General features: G+C 33.2%; 1 protein-coding gene across 1 annotated transcript; it reads left to right on the top strand.

The window, feature by feature from the left end:
• Positions 1 to 1,450: 1,450 nt before the first annotated feature.
• On the top strand, positions 1,451 to 5,549 carry LOC118752555 (alcohol dehydrogenase 1-like). The gene is made up of 3 exons (XM_036487460.1): positions 1,451 to 1,628; positions 4,736 to 5,137; positions 5,226 to 5,549. The coding sequence occupies exons 1-3, from the start codon at positions 1,536 to 1,538 to the stop codon at positions 5,502 to 5,504; spliced, it is 774 nt and encodes a 257-aa protein (XP_036343353.1). The 5' UTR covers positions 1,451 to 1,535; the 3' UTR covers positions 5,505 to 5,549.
• The last annotated feature ends 10,761 nt before the right edge of the window (positions 5,550 to 16,310 follow it).

Genomic DNA, 16,310 nt, shown 5'->3' with positions numbered 1-16,310 from the left:
CGTGAATTTGGACAAATCGAAGTATATAGGTACATTTCTCCAGTCATAAAACAGTCAGTCAGCGGTTATGCTTCTCGGTTCTCATGTCACTAAAATCAGCATCAGCATCTATAATATACAAAGTCTAAAGTTAGGCTAAGTAGGCAGTTCGGAAGTCTTATTTAGTACAAAAACCACACTCGGAAGAAATATTTTTTAGAAGATTTACGTGCCTTTACGCGTTTGTAGCGGCGAATAGCTCGGTCAGGTCGTTAGAATCGGGACACGCTAGTGGTAGCAGTGGAAGAGCTCACTGCGATAGAAAGACCAAGTGGATAAGGACTTGGCATTTCCAGTTGGCACAGAAGAGAAACGACTGGCGTGCTTTGTTAAAGTTCGCCAAAATCGCTTAGGTGGTTACAGTGACAATTACCGAGAAGAAGCGAGGCGCGCCGGGTAAACTATAACCATATAAAAAGAATTAAAAATTGCATACATAAATACACGGTGTCCAAGAAGTTCTTTGCCAAACTTGCGGAGAAGGTAGGCGGGGGAATTGAGCTCCCTGATAAGCAAACATGTTTCAGGTAACAGTGTCACCGTTTTTTTAAGTATCACAAAATAACGTCAGGAGCAGGTAATAATGTACCTTTGTACTTTGGAAGTATTTTACAGAAAAAGTTTACTAAGTATAGCCTTGAGTGTACATGCAGTAAAAGAAAATATATGATTTTAATTTAAAAAAAATATATTTATGTTACTAAAACGGTGACACCTTTACCTGAAAACTTCTTGCTTATCAGGGAGCTCACCCCCACCTACTTTCTCCTCAAGTTCGGCAGTGTACTTCTTGGATACCACGTATGTATGCAGATGTATTAATATTGGCGGGGGTGCGGCTGAAGAGCGTGGGTCAATATTTTTCTCGTTTTATGTACTTCAAAAGATAAACAATTTATTTTTTATTTTCTTTCATACGTAAGCTTGATGTGAATTGGCAGCTGAAAATACAATGTTGTAAGCTCATTAATAGTATTGTGCTAATATGCACTAAATGCAAACAACCGATTACATATCGGCGTCTGTGAGTACCACATACAGTGAATAAAATTCAGAAAATAGAGGGAGGAATATTTTTGTTTACATATTTTTTTTTGCAATTAAACTAACAAGATATTTTCGTGCAACTCATTTATTTGTGATTTAATTATTACCAATGTATGTACGTAGAAATTTATAAATTAAATTTTTCCTTAAAATCATTATTTATGATAATTCGACGCACCGAAAGCTAAATATGTATGTATGTACTTTTATATGTAGCTAAAGAGGCAACCGCCCTATTTCTTATTCAAAGCTCCGTGACATGCGCTCTGCATTATTGCATTTCTAATTAGAAGCCAAAAAAGCCTCTTCCATCACCGAAAATTTAATATAAAAACCGGGCAAGTCATTTATAAGAATCGCAGTCGATACACAGAAGTACTGTACGCAACAGTTTTCATTTTATTGCTATTTTTCGTGTAATAAAAAAAAAAACAATAAATTAAGCGAAAATGAGTTTGGCGGGTAAAAATGTGGTGTTTGTTGCCGCTTTGGGCTCCATTGCCTATGAAGCCAGCAAAGAGTTAATGACCTTGGATTTGGCGGTAAGCTGCATGAAAAAAAGAACACACTTAGTGAATGGAAATTGCAATAAGTATAAAGTGATGAGTGAAAATGAATTTAAGAAATTTAATAATAACAAGCAATTTGTAAGCAAAAAACATAACCGACTTCATTTCTCATAAAAAATTTAAACCAAATTAGCACGCGTCCACCTGTGAGGTAACTCCTTTCCTTAAAAAAAAAAAGTTTTAGAAATCGGTTAACGTGGTCCAAAGTTAAGCGATAACATACATAAAAAAATAAAATAAAAAAATATTCCGACGAACTAATAACTTTCTCCTTTTTGTGAAGTCGGTTAAAAAATGAATCAAATATTACCTAAAGATATTAAAAAAAAAACAATCTTACAAGTCAGAATATTAAAATCTTCTATGCAATGAAAATATATATTCTAGCGTGAGTTTACAAATAAAGCTCAGTAAAAAAAAATTATAGCAAAACTTGAAAAGAAATAAATAATCAAATAAAATACAACAAACTAAAGTAAAAGAAAAAAAAATAAATAAAGAGCGCTAAGTGTTTCATGTGTCAAATTTGGTATTGTGGTTTACCTGTAAATGTACAATAAATTTTTATTTTTACGAAAAGGGTTACCACTTGTTAAAGAATTGAATTGCAAATATTTAATATGGGTATCAATCGAAATGTTTTTGAAAAGGCCTTATTTATTTCTTAACTAAATGTAGGATGGTTACCACTGGTTTAAAATATCAAATTTTATTTAAATAAAGGTATTAGAGATATGTATCACAATTAGGGTGTCAGACGAAAGAGATATACAAATTTTGAAGATTGAAAATATTTTGAATAGAGTTGCCAATATTTCGAAAAGTCAACATTAATTAAATTATACAGGAGTTGTACGAAAAATTAAAATATGGGTCTCAAAACGAAAGAATGTTAAAATAATAAGTCTTTAGTTTACATATTTTGAATATTTGCTAAGAGGGCTGATACCTGGATAAATTAAAACTATTGAATAAGTTAAATTATTTAAAATAGGCGCATTGAAAGACTTTATTTTCGAAATATCCCTGCAGTGAAAAATTATCAATTGTTAAAACTAACCAACTTATAGTTAGCTTTTTGGCGAGATTTCGATTAATACCTCACTTTTAATTAGCTATGACAAAACCAACTTAAAGTGAATTGTAAAGTCGTGCAGGAGTCATGCAGACGCAATCGGGAATTGGTTTTCTTTACAAGTTTCTATTAAATATCCTCATACAAAAATTACTTTCAATACACTTTTTTTCTGAACTTCGCAGATTCTTTTTCATATTCAGGACAAATAAAAGGAAGATCGAAATTTTATACTATCATTTTGAAGTTATGTCTGACGGTGTTCGAATATGGGGCCACCCAGAGCAGAATATGTAAACAAATATGAAATGTAATAAAATAAAGTAAATAAAAAAGTAAAAAAACAAAAAAATATTTTGTTTTTCTTATTGATATTTTATGTCCAAAAGTAGTTAGTTACAAGTTAGTTGACATGTAATGCAGAGGTATCCAGGTCTGACTTTTTTGCGGCCATCGCCCCACAAAAGTAGTTAGCTTTTTTCGAACAAAATACACAGTTAATAGTTAGCACTAGTGTTCGCGTAAACAGACTAAAGTTAGGTATAAGCTAACGTCACTCCCTGCAGGGATATTTAGAAGGATTGCCATATGTCACAAATCCAAATTAAACTTGAATTGGGGCACTTATCGGCAAATTAAATATGTGTCACATACTGTGACAGGTGTCAGATGAAAGACTTTTAAAAAGGTTTAAAATTGAAAATAATTTAAAGAGGGTTGCCACCTGTTTTAAAAGCAAAATGAAATTAAATTATGCACAAGCTATATGAAATATTAAAATACGGGGGTCAAACGAAAGAGTGCTAAGAAATCGTTCAACATTTAGAATATTTTCTAGGTGTTTGAAGAGGGTTGCCACGGGTTTAAAAAATTTAACTCAAGTTATTTATTATGTTCCATTACTTAATAAATAATGTGTATAAATCGAAACGGTTTTAGAAAGTCTTTATTTCAAAATTGTATTTAAAATGATTACCAAGTATATGAAAACTCAAATTCAGCTTAATTCATCAACTAATTGAAGAAAATTAGAAGAAAATGATTCAAGAAGATTTTGGTCTGAAAAAACTTCTGTAAAGGGTTGAGTTTAATTAACGCAAGCACAAGATATGTATATGATATATTTAAATATGAGTAGATATCAACCGAACGGGTTTTATAAAAGCTTTACTTTGAAAATACTTTGGATTAGGGTTACCACCTATTCGAAAAATTATAATTATCTAGTTAAAGTAGTCTAATGTTAAAAAAGTGTATTATTATTCGACGTTGCCATCTTTAGAACGAATAGCAGCATCGAGTCTGTCCGGGTTTCTTATGCTGCACGTATGTGGTTTAGCGGTATTTTGCCCCAGTGGGAGCGAATCACAAACTGCAAGGTATTGAATTTTTTTTATATTTTAGTTGAAGCTTTGTCTTTGAGAATATACCATATTGCGTGTTTAAAGCAAAGCGAAACTTCATAAGAATCAGAAGGCCTCGTTCTTAGTTAAAGATTTTGTATTATTTTTAACCGACTTAAAAAAAGGGGGATGTTTTCAATTCGTCGGAAAAATTTTTCATTACTTTTGACCTCTTTCAATGTTTTCTATAATTCTTTTTTTAAAGAAAAGGTGGTACCTCAGAGGTGCTCCCATACTACATAATTTGGTTTAGATCCGATCATTAGATCATGAAGAAATTAACGGTAATCTTAAGTTTTTATATGATAATTGAAATTTGGTTTTTTTTTTTGCAAGAAAGTTATCTGTGGCCTTATCAAATTTTGTGTGCCTTTTTTCAGACTTAGCAAGCTTTCCTTTCACTGAACATTTATTTGGGATTCTTGGGAACAAACTATCATAAAACTGACCATTAAAATTCGCTCAGTACTGCCATTGTGAACTTTATTTAGTTTAATGTGTTTAAAGTATGTATTATTCGAGTTCTTTAAGCAAATTCTATACAAAAATGCTTCATATAACAATAAATTTAAAAATTTCTATAATTAATTTTTCTTTCGCAGTCCTTTTTCGCCTTTGACATTCTGGACAAACCTGAAGCGGTGAAGGCTTTGCAGGATATCAACCCCAACACTAAAGTGCACTACACGAAATTTGACATCACGAACAAGGAATCGATCAAGAGCGCTCTTGCCGATGTGGTGTCCAAAGTGCAATACATCGACGTATTAGTCAACGGAGCTGGCATCTTGGCTGACCCCGCAGTTGAGTTGACTATAAATGTCAACTTGATTGGTCTAATCAATACCACCTTTGAAGCTTTGCCTTACATGGATAAAAATCAAATGGGGCGAGGTGGAGTTATTGTGAATATCGCCTCTGTATTGGGTCTAGAACCATGTCCACCAGCGGCTGTGTATTGTGCTTCCAAATTTGGCGTTGTGGGTTTCTCGCGCTCTCTAGGGGTATGTGTGCAAAGATAAACCTAAATAGGCAACTAAACTTTTATAAAAAATTAGTTGAATTAAAAGGTACTATAACTTTATATTCCAGCATCCCGACTACTATGAACACACTGGCGTTGCAGTGAGCACATTCTGTCCCGGTTTGACTGACACGCCATTGAAGAACAATCTCTCCACCAAATATACCTTTGATTATTCTAAAGCGATTGGCGCTAAATTCGATAATAGCAAAACCCAGACACCCGAAATTTGTGGAGAACACTTGGCTCAAGTGGTAGATTTGCAGGACAATGGTGGGATCTACATTAGTAACCAGGGTACACTGACCAAGGTGAAACCAAGTGTCTACTGGGAACCTACTTATTAAAGACTTGCACAATAAATATGTAGATAGGTTTTAGTAAACATTTATACATATACATATATTAGTTAATAATAAATAATGGAGTGAATGTAGTCGTACTCTAATTAACAAGAAATAAATAAATAAAAAACTTGTAAGTATTTATTAAAAACTAAAAGCAAGAAAATAGTAAATATTTGTCCAATGAAATTTTGCTGCAACAAATAAATAAATACGTACACGTACATTGTATTTTTCATGATATACATATGAATTCACATATCTGATTTCATAAATAAATTCATTTAAACACGTACGATTTTTCACCGGCATGCAAATAAACAAATATCGCAGCTTATTCACGATTCGTATGTAGTGACTTTAGTTTGCAAAAGCTATTTGTATATGTGTGTGTACATTAGGGCGGTCAAAAAATGCATGTGAAAAGGTAAAGTCGGAACTTTAATGCTCTCAGCCCCTAGGATTGTCCGTCCGTCTAGCCGTGTACACGATAACTCGAATTGAGATATCTCAACGAAATTTATCCAAGGTAAGTTGCTATTGAAAATGGGGGAAATATGATTGTAATAATAATAATAGATTGGCGCTTATGTTAGTGTTTGGCCGAGCTTCTCCTCCGATTTGTGGTGTGCGCCTTGATGTTGTCACACAAAGCGGAGGTACCTACAGTTTAACGCCGACTCCGAACGGCGATTGCATTAGTATGAGAAGCGGTTTTTCATGGCAGAAATACACTCGGAGCTTTGCCATTGCCTGCCGAGGGACGACCGCTGTTAAGAAAAAACCTTTTATTTTCTATATTTTTTGCGATGTTGCCTTGACCAAGGCTTGAACCCAAGCGTTGCGGAGTGGAAGCCGCACTGCTTACCACTACACCACAGCGGCCGAGATGATTAGCCATGCCATATTTGAAGATCAGTGGCAAAGCGATTTCACACTTTTAGCAGGTGTTGCCAATCGGCCCTATGCTGAATATCGTCATCCTCATCGTCGACGATCGTCAGCGCATCAGTACATGGCTGACGATGGCAGTATCGTCGCTTTTACTAGCGATGACGATATTCAACATAGGGCGGAATATTCATCAATTAAATAGAAAAAAATTTAAAACGCGAAACTATTGCATGAAGGGAACGGAATGGACCATTTTAAGGCAGCCATGTCATTGGAACCATTTCAAGGTAATATTTCCATAGAATAATATACTCTTTCCTAGCATTAGGCAATGGTTTTTCTGCACCGTGTATATAAAATTCGGTTTCGTCCGCAATTATACTTCTTTACTTGTTATCTATTAAAGATGTCATCATAAAACGATTACTCGACATACTTCAGATGATGATAAAAACATTACAAGGTAAATTCATTCTCCCAATTTGTCGGCCATATTGTTTTCTGACGTTTGCAAGCATTTTGAAAACATATAAAATTGCAATTAAAAAAAAATAAAAATTATTTACAATTGTTGTTGCTTGAGATTGAAAACGAGAATGTGTGTGTGAGTTTGAGTATTTGAATTTTTAAATTCTATTGCTGGTCAGACTGACTTATATTTTTATCATGGTTCAGATGATGACAAATCTGGATATAATTTTATCTTCAGTATACAGAAGATGAATTGAAGGTTCTCTGCCTATTCTTATGTACTCCCAGCCCATCTGGGAATTGAACCCCCAAAAACCCATACCTGCGTTCACCTCTGTATGTAGTAGAGGTAGTCAGAATGCCATAATGCACACCGTCATGAGGGCAGACAGCTTATACGGTTTGGCCCTCTCAATATACAGTGAACCCCACTTAAGTACCCCCCGCTTAAGTACCTACCCCGCTTAAGTAACCTGTAATCTGAAGAAAATCACTCTCTCAAGTACCTCCCCGCTTATTTACCCAACCCGCCTAGGTACCTAAATTTTTTGTTTTACTTATTTAAATTTTTTTTACTACTTATAATTTTCCCTTTCAAGTGCGCCCTTGAACTCGCTTCTTGAAACTTGCACATTATTACACTAAAAGTGAAAGGGCTATAAACACGTCTGGGAAAAAGTTTGATATTTTGGTGAAAATTTTAAGCTTCAGTTTTTATGGTATTTGTTAGGGAATGAAATGTGTTTTGATTGAAAAATCTTAAAATTTGATAAATAAGCATAAGTGACAAACATCATTTTGATTTTGGTCCGAAACGATAGATATGTCCAACACTGTATCTATGTATAAATATGTATAAAGTGAAGGCAAGATTTCTCAATATGGGCAAAAACCGCATCAATTTCAGTGTCTACATAAATATGTATATGCATCAAAAATAAAGTTTATGTTTACTTATTAACAAAATCACTAATTGAGGTACATCATTATGAAAGTACCCGCTCCCCAAACTTTTAATCTAGATCCGCCACTGGGTATAACGAAAATATTTTTGACCCTTTATGTTATGTTATATGTACCATTACATATCTAAATACATATAGTCATATGTAGTAAGTATGCACAATATATTTAGTATCTATGTGTCAAGCAGAGACTGCTGGACACCCACACTAAAATATTTGCATTTAAATTGACAAGAAACATGTTCAGTTTGTGTGCATGTGACTGCAATTTAAAAATACATACATGTACAAATGTATATGCATATATTTTTAAACACACCTACATATTTACATACGTGCGTTAAAGGAAAATAAACACAGCTGTCCGTTGGGCGTGTTGGTCATATATCATAGCACATGTACATTCATACACATGTGTGTGTACGCGTATAAATTGTAAAATTTTTTGTTCAAATGCATACAAACACTATTTTTAGATTTTCGAATTAATTATTGAAATTTTGGTTATGATGCTTCCAAATGGAATTTTTCATTAAATGTGTTGAAATTTTGCGGAAAATTAATTAAGTGATAATACTGCCTTGACTTTTAGCTAAATAAAATTCATAAATTAAATTTATAATTTATTGTTTTGAGATATATAAAATAATTAGCGACGAGACAATTTGCCACTCTAAATAATTAATCAAGACAGAATATGTGTATATATATATAAATCGCAAAAAAGCCGGAGCTTTTGTACATTTTTGACATTTTGTACATGTTATTATAACTTTGAAATTTCTTTTTTATTAACCCTCTGACTTTTGGTGACTGGGAAAGTAGTTTTATATTCCGAAAGTGTTACTATTGTTATAGGATTTAAAAAATTCAAGTCAAGTCTTGAAACAAGCGGTTGTAAAAACACTCGTTCCAGCATTGGTTGTCCGCTGAGCTTGGGATGTGCAACGGCGAATGAAAGGAAGAAAAATTCCTCGGAAAACTGTATACCGGCTCAGCTGTTCAAAGCCGGCAGCGAAGAGCTGGTTGGGCGCAGAGTCTAAGCAGAATTTAGTGTGACCTATACATTCCCGAAGACTGCACCTTTTCCAATCTACAAGAATGGAGTTTTTACCAACTATCGCGGAAGGAGCCTTCTTAATTGCTTATAAGGCCCTCTCAACGATTTAGCACAATGTGACTTCTGACCTGGTAAGTCCACTATGGGCCAGATTTTCATAGCACGTCAATTCCCGGAGAAGGCTCTAGATAAGCAAATCGACACACCCCATTTTTTTGTCGATTCTAAACCCACGAAATCTATTTTTATATGGAAGAAATTGAGAAACACTCCTAACAAAAAATAAGTCTCAAAAATCAATGAGGTTGTTTACGCTTTCCCGGATATCAGGTCTCTCTGGTTAGAAACTATTATTGTGTAGTGTATTTTATTGTTGCAAACTGGATAAAAAATATAACCACATAACTACATAAGCTGATAACTAGGCAATCGCGAAAACCCTCTTTGGTATTTTTTAGTGAATGAACTACAAAACAGTACCTATACTCAAAAATTTTCTAAAAATTCTTGTTATAATTTTTTTAATTTTGTTGAATATTTTTAGAACTTTTATTGACCTTTGTGAAATTTGTTCAAGTTTCGAAACTTACGCCTCCACTGAAAAATGTTGTGTTCTCAGTGCCCTCTACGCTAAGTAGCGCCAGTTCAACACAGCTCCGTTAAATGAACCGAATTGCATCAGAATTGTCATATCGAAAAAATTCTGACTTATTCAGTTTGGAAGTTAACTGATTTCTTTAAGGAAATAACCTAGTTTTTGTATTTGTGTAAATATAACATCAAGACCCACAAAAATTGGAGGAGAAGCTCGGCTGAACGCAAAGCAAAAATGTATGCGCCAAGTATTTATTTATTTACTTTACTTATTTTAACACACGTGCCTCCTATTTCAAAAAAATGAATATACATATACACCAACAACTCAGTGAGAGACTATGTGCTTTTAGTTTCTACATATTATTGTCAGCGCCAGCTAGGGTGGCCAGATATTATAGTGACATAATCAGTACAGTTGAGATCAAAAATCAGTACAAAGTCATAAAAATCAGCTAATTTTTAAGCGCATTTTTTATTATTAACAATATAACAACCAAATAACAGCGCATTAATTTAACAAAAAGTAACTAATAGACTTTTAAATACATATGGTATTATCAATATAAAAATTCATTACTTTAAAACAAAACAAAGGTATTACGTATGTATGTACAGCTGTGCTCAGGAAAATAGTAGTAAAATATATTGACAAGTTTTGAAAATTTTTTCTTTCCTTACTTAATTTAATTTTTTTGTAAAAATATAGTTAATTCTATAACAAAAGATACGTGAGTTGAAGTCTCAAACTTTCTAGAAAATTTATAAAAATTGAGAAAAAAAATTTGTAGCCCATTCAGTTTCAGTAGAAGACGAGCTCGAGTCAAAATCTGGTTGCATATTTCAAGCTACAAATTTAAAACATATTTAGTTGGTGTGCTTATTAAATACAACATTCACCTTAAAATGTTGACTAAAAGGTATATTACCGAATTATCGCTAAACGAATTTTCGAGTACGAATGAAATTTAATAGCGTTAAATGTATACGTGCAAGTAAAATTACAGGTGGTCGAACATCAAAAATCAAAGTAAAGATATCATATCCAAGAGTCGGTAGTTTGCACCTTTTCCAAATTTTTAGAACTTACATTGCACTGTAGCAGTAGTCGTCTTAAGTTTGAAATACTGACAGCCGATTTCTCAGTGGATGTTTAATTATAATCAAAAGATTATCTCTTATTGTCATCTTCTCAGTGTACTTAATTAGTAACTCACCACCACCTTTCATAAGATTTATTTATGGCGAAACCAGCTTTGTTTGTAAATCCTGTAAAACCTGCAAATTGTGATTGCAAATCGGGTTGGGTTGAATCCAAACAGTCTGTTATTTTGCGAAATCCTAGGAAACGAAACAATTGCAAGGTGATACCTTTTTAATAACGGTTCAAGTTTAATTGATGCTTTCAATCTGCTCACACGTATGAGTTGTCAAAAACCATTGTTTTGAACATGTAAACCTCAAATAAATGTCAATTACACCAATTTACAAAAGTATTTATTAAATGTAAAAATCTGTACAAAATCAGTACAAACTCAAAAAACCAAAAGATTTTGCGTACTGATTTCGGGCTCATAAAAATAAGTACAATAGAAAAAAATCAGCAGATGTACTGATTAAATCAGCGCATCTGGCCACCCTAGCGCTAGCACACTTTCTGAACGCATAAAACATATCGAGAGTTAAAATACAATAAAATAAATAAATAAACCAATAAAGCTTTTAGCATTGGCAAAACGAAATAGCAAATTAGGGCTGTTGCGAATGTGGAATTTTGGATATCCGCGGATGCGAATATGGAATATCTAACAGCTAACATCCATTTTAAGAAACAATTAGAATCTAGCATAATGGCGCTTGTTTGAACAGCGCTTACAAGCCAAATCAGATGTGTGGGGTTTTTCTAAAGCTCATTTCTTTGTCTGTTTCAGAATTTGGGGAATCTGTAACTTCATCAGCGCTTTTCGATTTCAGTTTTTGTAATTAATTTTTAATACTTTCTTCTGCGACTGGTTTGAAAAATTTGTGCTTATAGCGAGCTAAATAGGTGGATATGGAAAATAAATTATTATATTCTAGGATTGAAAATTTTGAACAAAATTCTGTTTTCAAAGTCGTGGTTGCCAACCGAAACGGATCTGAATATTTTTATTTTTTTTAAAAATCGCCCCGTTTCTTAATAAGCATTTGAATTTCAGATAGTTACATAATTCTAATCTTATTGAAGGTCAGACCTATAGATTTTTAATTATTTGAGCATCGATTCTCTTTATAGTCAGACGTTGATCATTTCTGCCCATACTGAAGGACCTTACTCTTTGACTTTAAATAGCGAAGAAGGGACAGTTTTACCGCAGAAGTTTTTAGCCAAGGATCCAATGTATATCCCTGTGAAAAAAATTTTGTCCGATAAGTAAACAAAATTATTGTTTTTAAAATGTTTGCTAAAACTAAATTCACCAAAGAGCCCCATTTGGAATTATTACAACGAATGTATTTAACATCAAAAGCAAATCACGAAAATTTGTTTAAGAATTACAGCGCACACTTTCTCGATTTGTGTTTAGTAGTTTTTTTTTTAAGATTGGTCCAAAAAATCATAATAAAGAAAGAAACTAATGCAGGTATTTAAAGCCCAGAAAAAAAATATTGTTAAAAAGACGATGTTCTCTTTGACATACGTCAAAGGTCAAGTAGACGTCGTGTTTGACTGCCCAATGATTGCTCGTTTATATAGCCTAAGAAATAATATGTTTAAAGACATTTTTATACCCGAGCGCACTTGTGCACAAGGGTATTATAACTTTGTTCACATAACGGTTGTTTGTAACAGGCAAAACGAATCGAGATAGATATAGACAAATGTATACATAAATGATCAGAACGAAAAAAGAAATCGATTAAGCGGTGACTGTCTGTCCGTCCGTCCGTCCGTCCGTCCGTCCGTCTGTCCGTCTGTGCACACGATAACTCGAGTAAAAATTGAGATATCTTAACGAAACTTGGTACGTGAACTTCTTTTGGGCGTAGGACGGATGGTATTGAAAATGGGCGAAATCGGACAATAACCACGCCTACCTCCCATATAACGGTAATTTTCAGAAATACGAAAATTGCGATATTTTAGTAACTACTGAAGATTATTCACTCAAAATTGATATTCACAATGCGTTTTAGACGAAAAATAAGAATATTTTAAAATTTTGGCAAATGGGCGTAGCCACGCCCACTTATGGTTACATGTGTATATCTTGGTAACCGCTGCACCAATTTCTTCCAAACTCGGCACAGTTGTTGGCCTTGATACATCATACTAAATGGCCAAAAATTTAAAAAATCGGACAATAACCACGCCTACCTCCCATATAACGGTAATTTTCTGAAATACGAAAACTGCGATATTTTAGTAACTACTGAAGATAATTCACTCAAAATTGATATTTACAATGAGTTTTAGACGAAAAATAAGAATATTTTAAAATTTTGGCAAATGGGCGTAGCCACGCCCACTTATGGTTACATGTGTATATCTTGGTAACCGCTGCACAAATTTCTTCCAAACTTGGCACAGTTGTTGGTACAGCATACCAAATGGCCGAAACTTTTTAAAATCGGACAATAACCACGCCCACATTCCATATAACGGTAATTTCGAGAAATACAAAACCTTCGATAAATCAGTAAATATCAAAGCTAATTTATTCAAAATTGATGGTTGCAACAATTCCTTACCAAGAAATACGTTTATGATAAAATTTTGGAAAATGGGCGTGGCACCGCCCACTTGTGATTACATATATGTATCTCGCTAACCGTTCTAGCAATTTGTACCAAACTCGGTATGATTATTGTGCTTGCCACATAAAAGCAAACCGTTGAAAATTGTTGAAATCGGTCTTAAATTACGGCCGCTTTTCATATAACAATAAATTTCAGAAATGCTTGAAATTTCAATATGTCGAAATTTAAGGACGCTAATTTACTTAAAATGTATACACCCCGGCTTATCATGTAGCGGTAGCTTTCGGCAAGGTGGAAAACATATCTTTAATACTTGCGCCGGGTATTTAATGTTCGGCTCCGCCCGAACTTAGACTTTCTTACTTGTTTTTATCAAAGTTGATAAATATGACATTTGACCAGTTTTTTTAAAGTTTGACATTTTGTTTGCCATATATATAGATTTTATCGGTGCAAAAGCTGCGAATGCCAATGCAACAGGCTGATGTCTGTAAATTAGAGATATTAAAGAAAAATTAATATTAATAAATAATAATTTGTATCTCTCTGTCTGTATGTTTGTATGCGCATCATTCAAAAATTAATTCATGGAATTGAATTAGTTTTCACCCGTGCATTGCTAGAGGTCTTACTTAAAATATATAGAAAACAAATATTTGAGAGTAGCCACATGTAGGAAAATTGTAGTTTAAGTTAATTGATAAGATAAAGTAAATATTGGCTATCAACAGCAAGAGGTTTAAGAAGGCTCAGAGGCGAAAATATTTTTTCGGAAGGTTGCCAACTGTTCGAAAATTTTATTTTAATTTAGCTGATGAGATCAATAAATAGGGAAATATGGGCTTGATAATAAATGGGTTTAGGAAGATTTACTATCGAAAATATTTTTGAGGAGGGTTGTCAACTGTTCAAAAATTATATTCAAATAAATTGATAAAATTAATGAAATATAACGGGTATTAAACAGTAAAGAGGTTTAAGAAAGTTTTGGTCGAAAATATTTTTAAAGCGGTGTGCCACCTATGTCAAAAATTTAATTTAGTTAAATTGATAAGAAAATGCTAATTTTGAATTAGTACACCTTTATTTAACGTAGACATTGTCAGAATTGCATTGGAAGTATTGAAGCCTCCTACCGGGGAAACTTGAGATTCAATAATCCTAGAAATTCATCGTAATCAAACTAATTTTGTGCAAAATTATTTACTTTTCATTATTGGTTAGAGATGTGGAATTTTTCGTTCTTATAATAAGGACACATCATTTTCTGGGGCTTTTGCTTACTTTTTCCTTCTTATAAAATATGCGGGTAAATAAAAAATCTGTTTTTCAAAGTACGATCAAAATTACGTAATTTTAAAAAATTAGTTAACCTTTGTATTTGTGCGCAGCTGAAAATGTGAAGCCAACATCTTTAGGTTTAGGATTCATCAAAATTGGCTTAAGAAAACTTTGAAGTTTAATTTCATTAAATCAAAAAAATTTTGCTGTATGAGCGATCATTTCTAATAACGAACATTGAAATATCATCAGCACAGATCAGTATACTTATCTCGTTTTATCCAGAAGTATAAACGCAACTATTTATTTCAAAAATATTTAACTCGAATTTTAATCTGCATCATTTCATATTTCATATCAGAAAGGGCTTCCAATATACATACATACATATATAAGCGTATAAGTATTTGAGAGTTTCTCGAAGCTATGATTTTCGGCTTATAATAATTGTATAGAAGCATCTCTCAATAAGAAATCTTTATATACAAATAACATAAACATCTAAAGGTTGGCACAATACACAACACTAATGTACAAATGCATATACTAAAAGTACATACATATTTAACAACATGAACTCTTTTGAGCAAAACTTTTCAGCTCTTATACAGCTGCATAAGCTCTTATTAAGAGAGAGTTTTGTAACGCATTTAAAGAGCATGATCGCCTGGCTTTTTTAGTTGCTTTTTCTATTATGCCTAAAAGTAGGCCGCGGTATCATACTTATTTTCATGTTTATTGCCAAGAAATCTGGCAGCACTCTGTATATTACATTTTGCATAGCATGCACAGGTTTTGTTTATATATATGTACAGTAGCGGCTCGATAATCCGGGCAATTAGTGCCAAGGTATTGAGCGGATTATCGAGTCGTCCGGATTACCGAGACCCTACTTAAAAATGAATAAAAATAGCCAAGTTTTCATTTATATTTCATTTCCGAAGATTTTATTTTCATATAATTCATTAAACAAACAAAAAGCTGAAAATTTCTTTTTTTTTAAATATGCCAATAACGTTAAACTTGAACAAAAGTAGTGCCCTTCTTATTGTTTCGAAATAAACCTATCAAGTGTAACTTGTTTAATTGCATTGGTTTTATTTTCCATTGCGATTTCTCCTTGTTTTTGCAGTTTTATTATATCCATAGCAGAAAAATTATTTTCTTCTGCATACTTAATACATAAATTAAATGACGATACTGCTTCTGAATGTGTTACTTTCTGTTCAACCTCAAGACATTCGCTTTCCTCTGCATTTTCATTATGTTCTTCCCCACTGTCATAATTAACCTCAACAACGTCGTCGTCTATCCACTCATTCACTTCTCGCTGTACGTAAACATCTGGTGCTATATTCACTAACAAACCTACCAAATCATCTACGCGTTCAGCATAATTTTCTTGTAGCACGCTAACTGGTAAGTCATCTTCAGAGTCCCACTCCTCATTGTATAAAAGTTTATTCCAACATTTTCGCAATACGCTGGAATTTACTGAGTCCCATGAGCTAGCTGTTAGCAAGGCGGCATCTTTAAGAGTAAACTTTTTTAAACATTCCGTGAGATCATTTTCCATTTTAGACAAAATATGGGATAGAAAACTTTTGCGATAATTCATTTTAAAAATGCGAATTCCATTTTGATCCATCGGTTGTAAAAGCGCGGTACAATTTGGAGGTAAGAACATAACATGGAAATTTTCGCTAATGCTTACTAGCTGAGGGGAATGACACGTTGCATTATCTAATAATAAAAGTGCTTTTTTAGGCAAGTTCTTTTTATCTAAGTACGACTTTACTTCAG

Source organism: Rhagoletis pomonella, unplaced genomic scaffold (genome assembly GCF_013731165.1).
Source record: "Rhagoletis pomonella isolate Grant_MI unplaced genomic scaffold, Rhpom_1.0 Rhpom_scaffold_01650, whole genome shotgun sequence".
Taxonomy (NCBI): domain Eukaryota; kingdom Metazoa; phylum Arthropoda; class Insecta; order Diptera; family Tephritidae; genus Rhagoletis; species Rhagoletis pomonella.
Note: the sequence above shows the minus strand (reverse complement) of the source record. Positions and strands in the feature narration are given on the sequence as shown.